This window comes from Trachymyrmex cornetzi, unplaced genomic scaffold (genome assembly GCF_001594075.2).
Source record: "Trachymyrmex cornetzi isolate Tcor2-1 unplaced genomic scaffold, Tcor1.1 scaffold309, whole genome shotgun sequence".
In the NCBI taxonomy this organism is placed as follows: Eukaryota; Metazoa; Arthropoda; class Insecta; order Hymenoptera; family Formicidae; genus Trachymyrmex; species Trachymyrmex cornetzi.
In genome coordinates, this window is record NW_017297786.1 from 128869 (window position 1) to 147994 (window position 19126).

The window sequence follows — 19126 nt, forward strand, 5'->3', positions numbered from 1 at the left end:
ACGAGAGCTTTCTAGCAAAAAGTCTTTAAAGGAATTTTATTTTCTAAGAGTTTTCGGGGTAGCTGAATTCGATTCTATCCTGTGAATTTTAAAATTTAAAATTTTAATTTCAAAAAATCTGATTATAGTGAAATTCGGTTTTAAGAGTTCCTCATATCGCAGAGTTTGAATGCAGCCTGTAGAAATGTTAGAGTTCAAAAGGGTAGTAACCTCCATTGAAGGAGGTTCTAATGGCACAGGGCTCATATAATCAGAGTTTGAAAGTTAGTTTGAAAATCAGTACTAACTGTTTGCGTAGCACTGATGAGTTTCAAATAAAATAAAACTAGAAACTTGATGTTGTTACTTTACAATAAAAATTCTCTGAAAAGCTAGTTTTATGATAACTAAATTTTTACAAATGTTATCTATTATATTGGATCCACCATTTTGAATTTTTTATTTTTCATTTCGAAGAATCAAATAAAGCATTATTAAAAATTATTCCATAAACCAAGTTTCATAAAAACCGAGCTAACAATTTAAAAAATAAAAAGAGATGTGTTTAAACGAGCACGCCCGTCTACAAAAGGTTAATTTCTATTTGATTCAATAACGAGACTAAATTACTCTGTAATGACAAAATCGATAGCTTTTAGATAACGACTTGGATTAATGATTAATTACGAATGCGTGACTTCGACACTCACGTCATCGCCTGGTAGATGCCTTCGATGCCGTAACGCATGGCGAATTCGTCGACGAGCTCTTCGCCAGGAGGATCGAAATAGACCTTCCAGGCGTCATCGCCCTTCGCCTGAGGCAAGCTGACCATGCCGCCGTTCTCCTCGCACAAACTGTGGAAGAGATTTTCGTGCAGACAGGTGTACTGCACGTGGTAAGGTGCCACTTTCTCCTCGCCCTTGATCTCGACACTGATATGCAGCCGAATAGCGCCCGACACTGCGCTCTTGTCCGTCCTCTTCTCCAGGTTGTACCAGACGTCCATCTCGCCGCTGAGAGTTCGGACCTCGATGATGGTCTGCCCAAGAAAGTCATCGCTCTCCCTCGTCAGTTTTTGCCTTAGCTTTGACTTCAGGTCGTTGTCCTCGTCCCACACTCGAACTTTGATTCGATCGGACGAATTGTGGCACTCACTACGAACAGGAGTTTGTGGTTTTTACGACATCCATCGTAATGCTTTAAATCACATCCGTCTTGAAACTAAATTGAATTTCTTTTATCGCTTTTAAACGATCAATAATTCGTCGATAAAAATATACGCGCGTAATATTAAAATTAAATGTCTGTGAACAATGCACGGAAAGAAATGATTTTATCTTATAAGACTAGTAAAAATATTCTGGTTATTTTTGTCGAATTATGAAAAACTTTAGTTGCTGAAAGTAAAATTACCGAAGATGTAAAATAAAAATTACATTACGATTATAATAATTCAAGTGTTTATTCTTTTTACAGAAAATAAATCATACTATTCTCAAGACTGTAAGGGCAAACAACTCTCAATACTTTATACACTTGTATTTTTTACCGAACAGTAAAGTAAATTTTATCAGCGCTAAGGCAAAAAACATCCATTGGTGAAGTAAATTCTATTGAGATGTATGATAATTTATAGATTTATTTTACGAAATGCAAAAGTATCTTATAGTGTGGTTATACAATGATCGTTTATTTAGCTGAAAAGTAGGGATGGAAGTAGCGCCATTACTTTTATGGTTATTTTCTGTAATAACAATTTGATTTATTTTTCAAAAATAACTTTCTGTCAATCTCAGCTTTTAATTAGTAATCGTTACCGTCATAAAAAAAACTGCAGCTTTGCCAAATTAGTATCCAAGCAGAACAACAAGTCATTATAATATCAAAATGATGCCAAAATGACTCCAGAATGATCATTAAAAGTTATTTTTCAATCACATCCGATTCATTTTAATGTCATTTTGACGTTATCATGATTTGTTCTGCTTGGATAGACAGTAACGATTTCCATCTATACAAAAAAGTAAATTTTACTTTTTAAAATGGATGTTTGCCCCTATACGAACCTTCCAATTTACTAAAATTGTAGCAAATATTACTTTTTTTTCCATGCATGTGGATAAGTAAACATATAACATATGAACGTAAACGTGTGTGAGTAAACGCAACAATTGACGTCATCGCTCGTGAAAAGGGCGGAGAATTCATAGTCAAAATTGAAATCGGAGAGAATTACGTATTCCGCTGGCGTAGCAGAGAAACTTGTCAAAATTACTTACAAATAGAACTTTTCGTGCCATACTGGATTCAATTCTCGCGGCATGGTCCTCGTGCGTTTCTTTACTTTACCAACTTGGACCGTCACGTATGGATCGGATGTGCCGCTCTTATCTTTGGCGATTAATCCCTGAGCGCTGATCACTAGAAACGGGAGAAGAATAGAATTAGAAAACTATTCATCAGGGCTGAAATGCCTAGATCTCGCGACGGGATGGACTGAGCGCGCGAAAGATTTAATTCCCGAGAGAGTAAATTCCTAATCTTGTGGTGTACATAATTCGATTACTACAGGACAATACCGTCGAATGAAAACATTACCGGAGTTTGCCAGCTGGCCAGTATCCAAGAACGTGAATGCGAGGACTAATCCAATAAAGCTAACAGAACCGGATATCCGTCGAAACATATGTTCGCACCGCGCCGATGAAAGAAAAAAAAAAATCGCCGTGATTCCACTTCGTGAGCCCGTATTCCACTTTTAATCGCAACGAATGCGTCACGACGAAATGGTGTTCGCATCGAACAATTCTTGCGTCCGACGAATAAAAATTTTTTCCACGTGCAATCACGAATAAAGTAAGTGGGTAATAAAAGCGCGGCGTGAGATCTCGAATTCGCGACTCAATGCAGGAAAGTCGAGAAAGTCCGTACCGAGAAGGCTGACTTTAATAGCCCCGCCTTACCGACAAATCAGCTGGGATTACAATCCATCCTGCGGGTCCGTCGTATCATTCGATAAAACCGTATCGTTCGAGCTGACAGAGTAGCCGGACGATCGGCCACAAATGTGTGGTTACGAGTCTCGAAACCGAGGCCATATGTTCATCACCACGCTCTCCGAAGCGATAAAAATTTTACTACTCCGTCCCGATTTTGATTTGGCGGTATATGCGTATTTTATACACATCCTACCTTGATGTTAGCCCGCATTTACGTTCCAACGCGCTTTCACGTTTATTACTTGTGATTCGTACAATCCACGTCGTGTCATTGGTAGACAAGCTATTCTATTTTGACAGTGACCGATAAGAAAAGCAATGTAAAGATCATATTTTAAATTGTTAATTTATTTTAATCACCAATTCTTATAGGGTTTCTCCACCGAGAAAAAAAATAGTTTTGGCAACTATAAATTAACAACTGTAAAATTTAAGTACATTAGTTTTTATATTTTTATAGTATTCGGTACTACTTTAGTTCTTATAATTTTGTAAAACTAGCTGCACGTACTTAAATTTTAGAGTTGTTAATTTGTAGTTGCCAAAATTATTCTTTTCTCTCAGTGTACAATAAGTCGTTACCTAAGCTGTAAGTCTCAAGCTATAAGAAATTAACCAAACATAATCGATTATACATCGACTGTGATTGGTTAATGTCTTCTGATTTAAAAGTTAAAACTTAGATAATAGCTTATTGTAAAAAGCCCATTATTCTAAAAAGAAATAGAAACTCGTTTTTTCCTGCACGAACACGACGATACACGAATTTACGAATTGTTTCGATCTTTCGTCAAATTGATTCCTTTAGCGCTTGCGGTTAATAGACAGAATATTTGGACGAAAATCTTTTTGCGAACATTACGTATTCATCTATTCGCACGTGCACGTCGATGGGATGAATAAATATGACTCAGTTTTATGTGAGAATTTAATTAAAAACAGGTAGTTTGGAAACAGGTAGTGAGTCCCGCAGGGCTTTTATCTCGAAATATTGCAGGAATTGAGAAGAGGGCTGATGCTTTCCCATTGTATCTTCTCTATTATTAAATCGCTCGGTACTTTTTGCAAAACTTTTCAAATTTAAAACAATCGACTTTATTCCCGGAGGGTGAAAGGGACTTGTAGCGAGAATTTCAATTTTTAAACACGACAGCTATAAGTTCACAAACGAATAAGAAATTATAATAAAGTAGATAAGTAAAAGGACGTGGACTATCTTCCTTTCGCCCCCAATCATTATAGTTAACACATATAATCATAGATATACGTTGTGTGTGAGAAGATGCATGCAAAGGCTGAACATCCATCCGATTTGGACACTTGATATCCATTGTAGAGGCAGCCATCGTAAAAGCGTGCAGAAGCCTGGCTTGGATCAGGTACATATATCATATACTCGTAATAACGCACGTATATGGAGAGATATATATAGATATATACGTATACGTACACAATACACATAACATATACGTTGGCACACAAAGGAAATATTTAAAAACGTGTAAATACATATGTATATACTTGTGCGTGGGTGTGCGTGTGTGATATCATATATCAAAGCTTCGGTTTTGGATCGACGGACAGACACACATGCCCCATGCTACTAACTCTTTCTGATTCGCATCGTCGATTGCAGTGGGGGACGATCGTCGATGCTTCCTGCCTTCGATGAATGTCGATTTCATACCTAATCTCATTAATCATCAAGTCATCGCCACAATCCACTTCGTGAGAGAGATGTCAAGAGTCTCGGCGCGTACAGGCACGTCTGTGTCTGTGGCTGTGTGGTGTGTGTGTGTGTGTACATGTATGTATGTGCGTGTGTAATTTTGCGCAGCAGATTGGATTCTACATCGCACAGCGCGTCTGTACTCTTCATCTGAATATAAATGAGCGTTCCGCTTCATTAATCTGATAATTAATCCAATGCAAGAATATTATCGTCGATAACGATTGAGTCGGATTCGTGCGTATTTGTAGCAGGTACTGATTTATGTGCTTTATTCGAGCTTATGCGCGAGGCATGTAAAATTGAAAGAGGTACCGCGGGCACACAATGCTCGGCAGAGGATACCGAGATTGAAATTGAGCGCTTCATCGCGAATAAATTCATTACGAATAAAGCAAATCCATGAAATGTCAAAAAATTAAACGAACCGATATACATGTCGTCGAAGTGAATACGTTGCGCATGTTTTATACAGTCACATCGCATTCTACGTGATCGGTTTATAATTGAGCTCGACACATATCGCGAATTTAGGTTCTAAATGCCAAGTAGCCGGAATATGAAACATGCCTCGTTGACACATCGCGTTCGCGCGTGATTTCGAAAGTCAACGTCAGACCGACCGTCGCAACGATTGACCGATGCAACGTAAATATCGCAATTATCATCGATATCGAACGTATAATTTGTTGTTTGCGTGTGCGTTACGAGGTTGATCGTTATCAGCGCATATTGATTCCACGTGTTAAGCCGCGCACTCCAATCTTGCGATCGAACACACTCGAGCACGCTAATTTAACGCGTCAGGCTTGCAGTCGCAAGCTGCATTCATTTTTAATTGATCACACTGCGGCGATGCACACACTGCGGCGTCGCACTGGATATACTTAAAGCTCTAAATATACCATAAAGTAGCGTAATCCTTTTATCCGAGCCGAAATGCCGACAAGTTTCCTCTTTTGGCTATTTCGACCGTTATTTGGACCTAATGGCTTGTAGTCCAATAAGCGCTTAATATTATATGGTTAGTAGTTCCAAAATAGAGGACCTTTGCGCTACTTTGGTATATCTAGAGCTTTAGATCTACTATGCTTTGTTTCTTTTTATTATTTCTCTGACAAAGGAATTCCACAGAAATAATACTATCGTTTTTCCGTCTCTATCCGACGCTCGAGGCGCAATCTGCAGTGATATCTCGTCAGATCGTAGTCATTTTAATTTGAGCTCAGTGAGTCAAGAGATTTGATTACTGGGGCAGAAGAAGAAGCGCCGACTGTTACCACCCTCCTTCCACCTCTTTCGCCAGTTCGCACTCCCATTTGACCCCTTATTTCCGTGAATCTCCTCCCTTATCCCATGGCGGTTAATCCACACTGAGGGTACAGGATCAAATATTCTTAATATTCTATTAAATATAGAGAAAGTTAAAGAATTATGATCGGGATTTATTACGCAAAGAAATATTAAATAGCTCGATTCTGCTTCGAATGATTTTAGAAAGAAAATTATGATTCTTACCCAGACAACATGCACGTTTAAAAGATGTTATGAAGACATTATAAAGACGTCTTTTGGGACATGTAAAAAACATTATAGATTTATTCTCATAGGTTTATTTCAAATTGTAATTCAATATAAATTTTCTAGACATTGTGTGTTGTCTGGGTTATTCACATCAGTACCATAAAATGGGGTAACTTTTATAATGTGAACCAAAGTTATTCCGATTTTAGGTCAAAGTTACCCTATTTCGCGATAGTTAAAATTATCGCTTGAATCCACTCACTAAGGTTTATATGTAGGTTTTATTTATATATAGGTCGGTATTGCTTCTTTTTCCTCGATGTAATTCTTTATCAAGATGAAAGTCACAAACAGAGCAGAAACGGTCAGCCAACGAACCAACCAGTCGGCACGTGGTTGACAACTGCGGTCGGTAGTTTCTCAGAAATAACGTTCAGAAATTGTCTCAATTTTCTTCTGCTCCTTTTTTTGATTATCCGAACTCGTTTTCCGCGCCGGGAGTATATAAACACACGAGGAAAGAAACGCTCATGACGGAGGAAATAAAAAGGGTTAGGATGAAGGAGACGCGCTGTCTAAAACAAACCATTCCGCCGATTTGATTCTTTCCTCTTCTTTTTTTTTTTATACTGTGTCCCATTTACTTATCTCCCTTTTTTCAACAGTGACCCCCTCCCTTTTTCATACCATCTCGCTTTTTCCTTCGCTACTTCCGCTGTTAGCGGCGAACTAGGAAAGCGCGCTGGTTGGATACGTCGGCAGCTTTTTGAAAGGCAAAAAAGTTTTGTGTTGCAGCTCGCCGTATTCTCTGCTTATCGACTTTTCCTCGTCGGAGCACGTTCCGTAGCGCAAATGCTGTTCAACCTCCTTTATCTTTCCAGTTGATCGTAAATAATAAAGTACCTTCTTAGTGTTCTTCCGTCTCTTGCATTACGTTAAGTGCACAAAGTGTAGTTTTTACATAAAATTTCACGTCATTTAAAATTCATCGTGCGTTCCTCGTCTACGGTACCCTATAATTAGGGCTTTTTACACAGCTTCGATTAATGGAGGGTAGAACGATGCGTTACACGGCTTGTTATCGTTCCATTATTGAGGTGTTAAACATATACGAGCGATGATAAGAAATATGAAACGATCCTTGAGCGCGCTCAAGCGAAACGTTAAGGCCTCCTTCGGGAACCCCCGGTGAGCTTCGGTTATTTAAGACGACCGAGACTTGCCAGGGAAATTTCTCCGCGTGGAAGATTCTCCTTACACGGGTGCGCGAAATGCGAATCCCTGCAGCGGGAGCGCTGCTGGTGCTGCAGGCGCACCTCGAGTCGTCTCTTCCATTTGCGGATTTCACTATCGGCGGTAGCCTTAGGAGCGATGAAAGAAAGCAAATCGAATCCCAATGGATTTTCCTCCGACGAGTTTCTCTTGGCTTCTCGCGTTTTCGGCGCGTTCCCAACGTACCTCCAACGTCCCCGACCACATTTCAACTGTTTCTCACTATTGGCTACGATCCAGCATCGATCGGGGAATACGTTGAGCATTCTTTCTCTTGCTTCCTGCATTATATTTCGCGTACTTAAAATATATATCACGGAAACGTGCTGCGAATCAAATTGGTAAAATTTTCACGACAAAGCTACATGTACGTTATGCCGACGAGAATTCCGTAGAGCCCTCCTGATTAATGGAGACACGCTCGTTCAATTGTGTTCTTTTATGCAATTTCGTAGACGATAAGAAATGTATCTAGTCATATACATGACGTGAATGGACTGCGGAGGCTGAGCGTAGCTATTACGCTTGTCTGTACGTTGAACTATCGATCTTCGCCGAGGAGAAGCGCATACGTATGCAGCTTGCACCGCTCCCGTCTGCCACATCGTTCGCGGCCGTGGAGTACTACGATTGCAATTTCGATCGGCGAACTGTAATTTTCTATGACATACGCTGCCTGTAATGCCGTGTAAAGTTATACGGCCCACGCGCTTATCATTTTTATTGGCATCCGATGTTATAGCAGCGCCGGCAGAATCGCGATAAAAATGGTGAAAAATAAAAAAAGTCGTCGCTATAAACGAGAAACGACACTGCATGGTTGGGAGGGTTTTGGCTATTCTCGCCCGGCGCGTAAATGGCATAATTCACCGAATGATTCGACACGTTTCCCTGCGACCATCGACATTCCCGGTAGCTCGCAGATATCTGGATTACATGAAATCCCTTCGTCGGTACGACGACGTCGCAACCCTTTTCCGTCGACCCAGCGAAACTTTATAAATTGCTTTAGTTTTCATTGTAACAACCGGAATGCAAGACAAGAATAGCAATATATAGCGCGTCCAACTTTAATATATTTCGGAACTTCACGCAAGAATGAACCAGCAACGTCGGGAGATTCAGGTACGTCGCTCGATCGATCCTCGCGGGGTTCGACTTCGTGCCGGACGAAGTGCATCGATCGCGGAATATGCATGCCCCGGTGGTGCAATTGGAATGCGAGAACCCGACTGCGGAGTACGCGGCACAACGCAAAGTGTACCTCGTATATCACGCGCCGTTGCTTATTAACCTGATGGCGCTCTGTGATGTAGATCTTTTCGTGTTTTCGCTTTGAATCGCGAGCGGTGCGCGCGGGAATACGGTGATGATTGAAAAATCGAGATTTGTGTATGAGAGAAAGAAAGATCTGTGCTTATTGAGAAAGGCGCGCGCGCGCGCGCAGAACTTCTGTTCTTGATTACTGATTGTCGGATGAATTCGTAGCCTCTCTGCTTTCGCGCAAGGCAAAGTTCCAAACTCATCAGAGAATCTGTAAGCGACAGAAATTGCGCGGTTGTGACGCGCCCCTGTATCACAGTGATTTTGAAACTTTGCTCTCGTGATTCGGAGAAGAGTGATTGAGAGAAGATAGAATATTACGACGAAAAGTATAAATAGAGTGATCTTTGTAGCCGCGCATTCTGTAGAGAATTTTAACAAGTTTTCGTGTAGCTTGTATTTCAAGCGTGTGTATGTACGTGGTTACAGAACTGATTGGTGTGGTTCATTATCGAGATTGTGGTGAAGGTTCGTTAAAAAGGTTTCTAAAGGTATCAGTATCGTGTCACCTGTGATGGCGATCTTGCAGGACCACTTGCTGGTACCCTCAAGGACGATCTGTTCGGCCTGCTCGAGGCTGTCTATGTGCGTATCCGGGTCGACTGAAAACGTCGTGCTGAAAAGAAGACAATGTCGTCGTCATCGGTTAGTCCTTTGACAACCTCTCGTACCCTTCTCCTCTCAATTGTCAATCCACACTCTTTTAGAGATCCTCGAGGAAGAGGATCCTCTCGAGACAGCAGCTTCAAAACGACCAAGGAAGTGTACGTCTTACGGAGGCTACCGAAGGACCATCATTGCGGGATCATCGCGAGGCGGAAAATCGTCCGAAATCATCCAACATTATCCAGCAGCAGCGATGGCAGTGTATTCAGCAGCTCAGCTATGCTAGCAAAATTACATTCGCGCAGCCAGAGTATTTTTCCGGGATTAGCCTGTGTGTATCTCGGCACCTTTGTATCTGTGTCTCATGTGAAAGCAAAGCGAGACGTGTGTTTCAGATCCGCGCCTCAATACAAGATGGATTAGCTCTGTTCGCTGGTCAAAGTTTTTACCCCTGTGGGTTCTCTGTATGCCCTTTGCCAATTTTGCTCGAGGTGAGAATACGGAATTTAACGGATGAATATGGATGGTGGATATCAATCGGAAAGACGGGTCCTACTTGAATCTCGAATTATAACTCGACTGGAAGCAACGCGATTGATTTTATCTGCATAAAAAAGGAACGATGAGATTGATTCGCCTAAACTGAAAGAAAAGATTGGTTGCTGCAGCAAATTAAATGGTTAAATATAGCATAGCATTTTTAATTGGCTGTAGCAACCAATTTTTGGTTGCGTTAGCCAATCGAAATTCTAGACATTGCGGATAAGCTAACACAACTAACAATTGGCTGTAGCAATCAAAAATTGGCTGTTGCAACCAATTAAAAATACTATGCCATATTTAACCATCTAATTTAGTGCAGCAACCAATCTTTTCTTTCAGTGTAGGTGTGGCGAAACAATAAATGACTTCGAAGTCGTAGAGAACGAGAGTCAACACGACGCTTTTCATTCGGCTGAATGCCGTACGAAGTTCCATCAAAGTTTCATATCAAATGCACAGAAGTATGTACAAGAAGACCAATCGATCACACGCGCCTTGCTGTACCAAGCGCATTGCCACCTGTTAATCTCGAATCGTTGTAAAATTAGCGCTGTTTTATGCAGGAAGCTGTTCTGTAAAGGCACGTCCATCAGCCTGGAATAAGAAAACTTGTTGCTCGACTTGCATGGCCCATCGCCAACACGAGACTTCCATTGATCTCTCAGTTATGATAATCGTTTTACGAAGACGATCAACGATAGGAACAGCTTTTTAAGCGATCGATTACTTGATTAAGTTTTCACTTGTCTATTAACTCAGGAAAATCTAATTTTTCTTTTCTTCATCAAGCAAGAATTATAGGTATCCGTTATTCATGATCGAAAGTTTAATACGTACATCGAGTTAAAGATTTTTTTTTAATTATAAAAATTGGAGTCTGCAGTCGTATTTTATAAATAATTTAGAGAAGCCTGAGATAACATAATTTTCTTGAGAGCAAATGTTTTACCGAAAGGAAGAAAGAACGATGAACCGAAATTTTAAGTTATGACCATCGATCAACGTTGTTGAATTATTCTCGGTAAAAAATACTAAATATATATCAAGAGACACGGTAGTGCCTCGAGCCAAGTATTGTAAGAACTGTATGCTTTACATTTTCATGTAACCATCCCTGCCGACATGACAAGACAACGATTCGGAGAAGAAAAGTTTCATCTTTCTTTTGAACTGGAACCACAATGGTCCTGGAGACGCGTCATCGCGCGAAATGAAGACGACGAGTACAAAGAATATGGAATGTGCGCGTGAAATATTTCGGTCATGGTACATTTTCTTCGACTCACGTATTTTTTCCGCACGTGTTTTCCAGCGACACATCTCGTATGGAAATAATCCGTGGGAGAGAAATCGATACGCGCTACACGTGTCGTTACAGTTTGTTTACGAGAAGTGAATAAACGATGCGGACTAACTTAAGTATTTCTTCAATAGGGATGTAACTTTATAAAGTTACTTTCAAACAAAGATAAGTATTTTACGCGATATATTGTCTTATGACCCCCCCCCCCCCCTGCATGATTAACGAACTTTATCGTCCATAAATTTCATAATAAAATTTATTTCTCGTGATAAAACGTAAAAGAGGTAAAAGACGAAAAAAAAAACATTTATCTACCCTTCAACACGAATGTTTTTGTAATAAATTGCATTAAACGGAAACTATCGAGCTAATCCGACATCTATCGAGACGGGTTCATTTTCCTTATCTTCGACACGCGAGACCTATTTCTGTTGCAGGTTCGAACGAGGAGCTAAGCTGACACGTGCGATCGAAGCGATGATCGATGCTCGTGACGTCTGACTCTCATCTCGCAGCGAAACGCAACTGGAAAGAGAACATGCCCTGGATATACCGAAGATTACAGGTGGTCGGTAGATTGCTTTCGATAGACATCGCTGTGGTATTGGCCTATCGGTCAGGGACTCGCGATCATGGAAGCTCGATGGCTATAGGCGGGCTGAGTTTGCTTTAGACAATAGCAACGGCACATACTTGCAGCCACAACAAGTTGCCACGTGACCTTAATGGACTTTCGATTGAATTCTCTTGGAGGAGAGGAGCATTGCGTGATACCTGACCAGTGCGATCGCATGACGGCGCTGCGCGGGGAGTATGTACATATAAGTACGTACATGGACTACGGAAACTCATACATCCTAATATCGATGCAGAGTGACGCACGAATGGGATTTCGAATCAGAAACGTGTACCTGGTGATTCTCACTAACGAGAACATATCGATGCATAAACAGAGTGACGCACGAATGGGATTTCGAATCAGAAACGTGTACCTGGTGATTCTCACTAACGAGAAATAACGGGTGGTTCAAGATGCGTTTGAAGGGGTTTCCGGAAATAAGTACTTCACCAAACGATGGTAATTGGGGTGTTGTTTCTGGAGAAATTCGCTCGGGCCGACTCGGCGAGAGATTTCATTTCGCCGATGGAATACGAAACTCCACTCGTTCTCTGGAAAAGAGACTATTGCAAATAGCGCATTGAGCGCGCGAACGAGGAGAGAACTGTCTGCAAACTCGATTTCATGGATCTCGTTGAAGCAGACTGGTTGCTACGGCGGCAGCTGGGATTGGCGTGAAATTGGAGCGAAGGGAAGTACCCGTTGGGGGTAAAAAAAAATGGGAAAACACTGATAGGAGGCGAATACCGAGTAATGTCCAATTAAACAATGTTGTACACTAACGGTTAGCACGCGGTATTGTCACATCCAGCGGACAAATGTAAGATCATAAAAACGCCAGCACATACATGTAAAACAGCAGCATAGCATATACTGGCATACACGCGCACACATACAGTAATCTGCATTAGTCGGGTGGGAATAGTTACGAGGGTATGTAAGTCAAGGTGTTTCTGAGGAGGGAATTGGAAATAGCTCGTCCATTGTGAGATTATGCTCGTAACAAAGTTGTTGGATATAAAATAACACTCAGCTTATGAAGAAGTTAAAGAAAATGGATGAATTACAGATAAAGCTAAGTTTTAGATTGCAATTTGTAGTCCGAACGTGAGATTAAATTCCGTTTAAATGAACCATATTATCGCACGATGGTCGAACGGTTTCCGGGATTACATAAAATGATATTTGTTACTCAATATCGGTATACATTCATGGCACAATCAATACAATACAGCCACACGCGCGGCAGCCACCAAGAGCTAGTTATTATTATGCCATTACCAGATCTAGGTGTAATGGCAATAATAATAACAATAATAATAAGAAGAAGAAGTAATCAAAGTAATCTTGTGCGTACACGCATTATGTATATATAGACATAATATATGGAGATAACGGTGACTCGTACTGTATACACAGATCAAAATATATAGGCATACGCAGCACACATATGTATCATGTATCGGGACGAACACCACACTGATGACACGCTCGTCGCGTGGGATATGGAGAGTGCACAAGACCAGTTTAGGAATCGCCGAGCACGAGCTGGCCACAAACCTGTAATAGCGATCTTCGCCGACCATTTGCTGGTACCGTCCAAAACCGACTGCTCCACCGCCATCATGTGACCCAAGTGCGCCTTTTCGTCGACCCCGAAGACTGACCTAAACTCCGACGAGACTCTCTTTCATAAGCTGTGCCAACGGCCACGATCTCGTCTATTTCTCTCGTTGTGAAATATATCATTGTTTCGAGATTAACTTCATCTAAAATAGTTCTTTTTACCGCGAATTCTCGAGGAAAGATTATTTCGTTTCGCGAAATATTATTATCAGTCTGTAGGAATTTAAATAAAGGAATTTAAATAAAAAATTAAAAAAAAAAAACAAATATTTGCGATAACACGAATGAAATTTCAACCGGCACATGAATGTAGTCATCCTTTTCTAGTTTGAAAAACTATGCTCGCTTTTACGCTTATTTAGTCCACATTCCGTGAAACAGAACACGTTACAGGATTATTATCAGCAGCAAATCGTTACGTGACTGCTTGAGAATTCTCTTTGTAGGATTAGTTGCAGCAGTTTGCTCAGACGGCTCTGTTTTTCGCTAAATTTTCCCAATATAAATTATTCCGAATAAAAGAAAAATAGCGGTAATCGAGCGTTTTGGTAATGGAAATTTTTAATACGCGTGCCGAACAAAAACAGTTTTCTAATTAAAACGACTGCTCATCGATCAACTCGCACGAGAACGATGAATTGCTCGTTCGTGATTATATTCCTCAGAGAAGACGAAATCGGGCCTGTGACGGTGAAAATTTTGTTAATTCCTCCTTATGATTTTCCTTGCTCACCACTGTCGCCACTGCATCGCCATATTGATCTAAGCGTTTTATTTAATTATGGATTAATTCCAGTCTATATATTGCCGCTAGGTACAAGCAGTTTTAATTAACAACTAATTATTATCGCCTAGGATATTAAATTAATTTTCAGTAATAGATATAACCGTTGCGGACATAACATTCTGCGTTGCAGTATTTCTTGCGGAAGCGACCAGACCTACTGCTTTTCCTGGCACGTAATAACGATCGTTGCAGCTGTTCCGCACTAATTTCGCTCGTGCTAATTATCGTGATAAGTTAAATTACTAATGTTTACTAATGCTCGACCGAAACGAGAAAAATATCTGTAAGTATTAATGAGCATTGATTAATTCGCGTTTATTAATAAGTTTATAATGTTTGCTACATTTATCATCGTGTTTACGTTGAATTGGTTAAAAATAATTCGGAAACATGATATTATCTCCTAAAACAGCTATTTCACAGTTAATTGTAAATTATATAAATGTAATTTGAGATTACATATCTAAAAAAGGTTCTATAATATGCTAATTACATGACTGATAATTGTACAAATATTGACCGATTTATCGGCATTTACATGGATCTCTTGAAATGCAGATCGCGCAAGCGATATTAATTAACGTTGATTTTCATTAGCCTACCGAGGCTTTTACGAAACCGTACTCTATGTCGCGCCGTCGGTATTTATAATCGTCGCGATAACAAGCCAATACTCGGTAATAAGATTGAAATGCAGCATGGGTAACGGAGATATCTCGAATAGCTCGACGCTTAATTAATTATGGCAGATATGCGACGGATTGACGCAAGGTGCGCAAATGCGATTAGACGGTTATTGTAATGATGCTGACGTATCTAAGCCGCGTGTGTGTGTTATCCATTTATCATTTACCACAAATAGGTCGGTTTTGGTATCTGGAAACAATTATTCGATGTGTGATCTCGTTATATTTTCGCATCAACAAAACAGAATTTATTTAAATAAATATATTTAATATTCGATCAGCAATATTATCGAGTTGTAGTCGAATTTCAAATAACACTCAAAAGATTTTTGTTTCGCTATCTCCCAGGCATTATATAATTCAGAGTTTGAACTAGAATAATATTAATGTATGCACGTTGTAGTTTATGTCAGTGCCGATTATATTGATTGGACAATATTAATTTGTGAGATTATTTAATTTTGACAGCTTATTTGATTGCATAACAATAACACATTTATTGAATGAAGCGGGTTTTACCTTCCCGTTAAATCGATAATATTGCGGAAATTATTATAACTGAATGCTGAAATGACTTATTACACTACAAAATCGTTGTATAGTATTACTTAATTTTTCTTCGCCACTTTTACTTCTGTCTCTCAATTTATATAACAAATGTACAAATTACTAATATATACAAATTTATAAATTATCTAAAAATGTGTTTTTTTTATTTTTGGCAGTTTTACAGAAAGACTATCGATTATATATCTGTTGTAAGTTTTGAATAGAAAGACTATCGATGGTACGTCTGCAGTAACGGAATACCCAGTGCGATGTAAAATCACACAAATTCTCCAAGATAACACGAAGATAACTTCAAAGTCTGAAACGCGAATCGTGTTTGCCGCGTTTATTGTAAGGCATTACTCACGAACATTCACACAATACGCTATTCCTGAGGGTGTGTAGTGACGCATTAATATTCGTCCAAACGATGTTTATACGGCCTTTAACGGTTTCCTATGTTTGAGTTTGTGAAATACAATAGATCTGGCTCGCGCTGTGGCGATTTATCCACGGAACCATTTACAATCCGCAAAGCAGAGAGTAGAATGGAAAAAGGGATTCAAACGGGTTGTTACGGCAATTAATTAATTCATGGCTTTTTATCCACAGTTAAAAGAAAAAGTACGTCGTTGCAGCAATCACAGGCGACATTGAATTATTTTCTTTATGAGATTTTTATACAATGAGCAACGAAAGCGCCAGTGAGACTGACCGCGAATCTGCTGATCCAAAAATAGCGAGCAGTAGTGACAGACGAAAAATCGTTAAACCACATCGATACATCTATCGACGCTATTTCTCCTCGAACCGAACTGTTATTGATTTACAGTACGGTTGTCGTTGGATTTACTTCTGCTCTGCGAGGAAAAGAAGAAAAGAAAAAGAAGCGAGCGCGCAGTAAGCGGATACTCACCGAATAAGTTCAAATATCTCCGGTTTCTCTTGTTCTCTTTGCTTCATTCTCTCCTTCATCGCCGTGATTATGGTATTCGCCTTATCCTCAGCGCCGTGCTTTGAGCTCTTTTCAGCCGCCCCTATAAAATGGATGGAATAATATATGAAATAATATATTATCAAGTATGTTGTCAGCATATTATATATAAGAATAGCCAGGAGCATTAATATACATTTAAGATCACACCTAATTATTAAAAATTTTTTAATGTTTGATCCAAAACTTATGATGTATTCTTTGATTGCTGAGATTTTTACAACATCAAATCTGTGAATTTGATGGTGACTCACATCGGACAATCAGGGGAGTTTTATTAATTTATGTATTAGCTGAGGAGGACTCCAAAGAAAGTCGAAACGTTCTATTGATTTTTGAATGTATTTCAGATATATGGATTAAAGGAGTAAAAAGAAATTTTATTTGATTACTTTGCGTACCAATTATCACGCTGTACTTTCATTCGCCCTGTCAAACATCATTGGTTTTTTGAATACTGAGAGTCCGTAACAAGATTACATTTTGGAATTAATTATTAAGCATCTATATTGAGGGGGTAATCACTTGATGTAATCGTGGGACAGAATCTTCGAAATCATTATAAAATTTATATAAAATCTCTATGTATAATCCGATAATTATATATGCAACCACGAGAAATCATTGTATAATATTAAATAAAATCGTATATTTTACCACATTACTTCATAGTAGTGAAAAAAATTATTTGTAATCAGATGAAATCATATAATCTGTGAGACAATATTTCAGCTAGTGGTTGCCCCTTTGATCTATATATTCGAGTATTTTATATATGGTTATTTAGTTGGATCATTAAAGATGTATTACTGAAATTTATGGTCGAATTCGATTGATTCACACATTAATTCTCAATCTTCTCAATGTCGCTACGGTGTCGATAAAACGCTTTTATCTCCAGTGAAAAAAAAGATTAGAGAAGCGTGTTTTACACGCAAAGAAGATTTATTACACAATTCTCGGTGCAGATACCGCACTGTTTTTCATCGCATTAGCTGATAAAACGTTCACAAAAAAATACGCGATTTTTTTTCCGAGGTAGAATTCTACATCGTGAAAATCATGATTCGTATCATGGGCAGTGATTAAGTAATACCAGCTTTTTTGGTATCATCCAAATACTATACTAATAATACCATCGGCATAACGGTATTGCGTTTCACAAAATAATATATAAATTGGAAAATATAGCATATCGCGTATAGATCGTGATAGATGATCATGTATTCTGCGCGTTACACAATAGACGCGTCAATTTTGATTATATATAATCGGACATCAGACACGTTAGATGCAAGAACGATATCGTGGTAGCGAAACATTTCGTATGCAATCTAATACGCGGTGTCAGACACGTTTCGAATTTTACATCAAGGTATGCATCGAAACAACTTTCCTGAATTATATCGATATTGGCTATTTTAATTATTACCGGAAATCCTTGTTGTAGAATCATATAGGGATATAGAGAAGGAAAGGGAAATCTGAAAGGAGATAAGCGATAGGAAGGAACGTAACACGAAACACCCGGTACATTGAAATTACAACGGATAGCGGTGGATGAGGGAGAATTAATTGAGAACGGAATTACGAGGCAAACTGTCGTGCGGCGAGTCGGAGGCGGAGAGACTGTAAATTAATCGTGGACTGTCCGATCAAGGAAAGAAACTTTATCGAGGACAGAGTCAGAGCAGAGGGGAAGAGGTTGGGAATCATTAGTCTGGGAGTGCTAGCACGAATCGATAGCGAATAGTATCCAGACGAAAAGGACACCTATAGAGAACGCGAAGATCACCGGAATCAAATTGAAAGTCTGATAGACGGGTCGACGTTAAAAGTGTCATTACTTCCCGATTTCCGGACATTGGAGATTGGTTTATAAAATCTGTCACGTCATTGCGGATACTTTTATCAAGCCAAAATGCGAAGCGGCCTCGCGAACGTATTGCGCCTACATAAAATTGATTTTTCCGCGAGACACTCAATCCGTGTGAAATTCAATTGCGCGATTTAACAATCGCTCGTTTATCAATAATCTTTCGATTATTCCGTCACAAATCGATTTTGTATGGAATACGAGAGTAATATCCGTTTATTGACAAGACATCGGCAGACGATGGAAATAGCACTATAACTGGCAGAATCAACGGACGGAGGTCTTGTAGGGCAAATTAATAATTAATTCGCGTAAGTGTAGCGAGACACTCAATCCGTAGCGAAAGCAAAGACAGAAAATAGTAATTTAGATGTATATCTGTTCAGAATTATCAGTTACACTTTGCTTAATTGCGAAACTTTTCTCGATTTCATTTAATTCTTATTGTCCCGTCGAGAGGGACAATTGATTTTATTACTGCCCAGTTAATAAATAAATTCAAGGTTTTTAATTACGTGCTTGAAAAAGGAAAAGTTATGTGATCTCGGGGCGGCCGACATACATTTATACAATAGCTTCAAATTCATTAAAATATAAAAATAATTTATAAATTTTATTTAAAACCTGTTAATTAATAACGTGACTGAAAAAAATTTCCTAAATTGTAATAAATATTTGTTTAAGTAATATCAATTAAACGTTTGCTTA

General features: G+C 39.2%; 1 protein-coding gene across 7 annotated transcripts in view; it reads right to left on the bottom strand.

Moving 5' to 3' along the window:
* The window catches only part of unc-13 (protein unc13 homolog), a 57535-nt gene that overhangs the window by 8210 nt on the left and 30199 nt on the right, over positions 1–19126 (bottom strand). For 5 of the 7 annotated variants that reach the window (XM_018509622.1, XM_018509619.1, XM_018509621.1 and 2 more), the window contains 4 exons: positions 16465–16585; positions 13461–13567; positions 2262–2403; positions 690–1136 (listed from right to left, as the gene is read on the bottom strand). In XM_018509622.1, the coding sequence (XP_018365124.1) occupies positions 690–1136; positions 2262–2403; positions 13461–13567; positions 16465–16585 (817 nt within the window). Of the gene's footprint in view, positions 1–689; positions 1137–2261; positions 2404–9338; positions 9446–13460; positions 13568–16464; positions 16586–19126 lie in introns of all 7 variants that reach the window. The other 2 variants (XM_018509623.1, XM_018509618.1) reach the window with 1 other exon arrangement.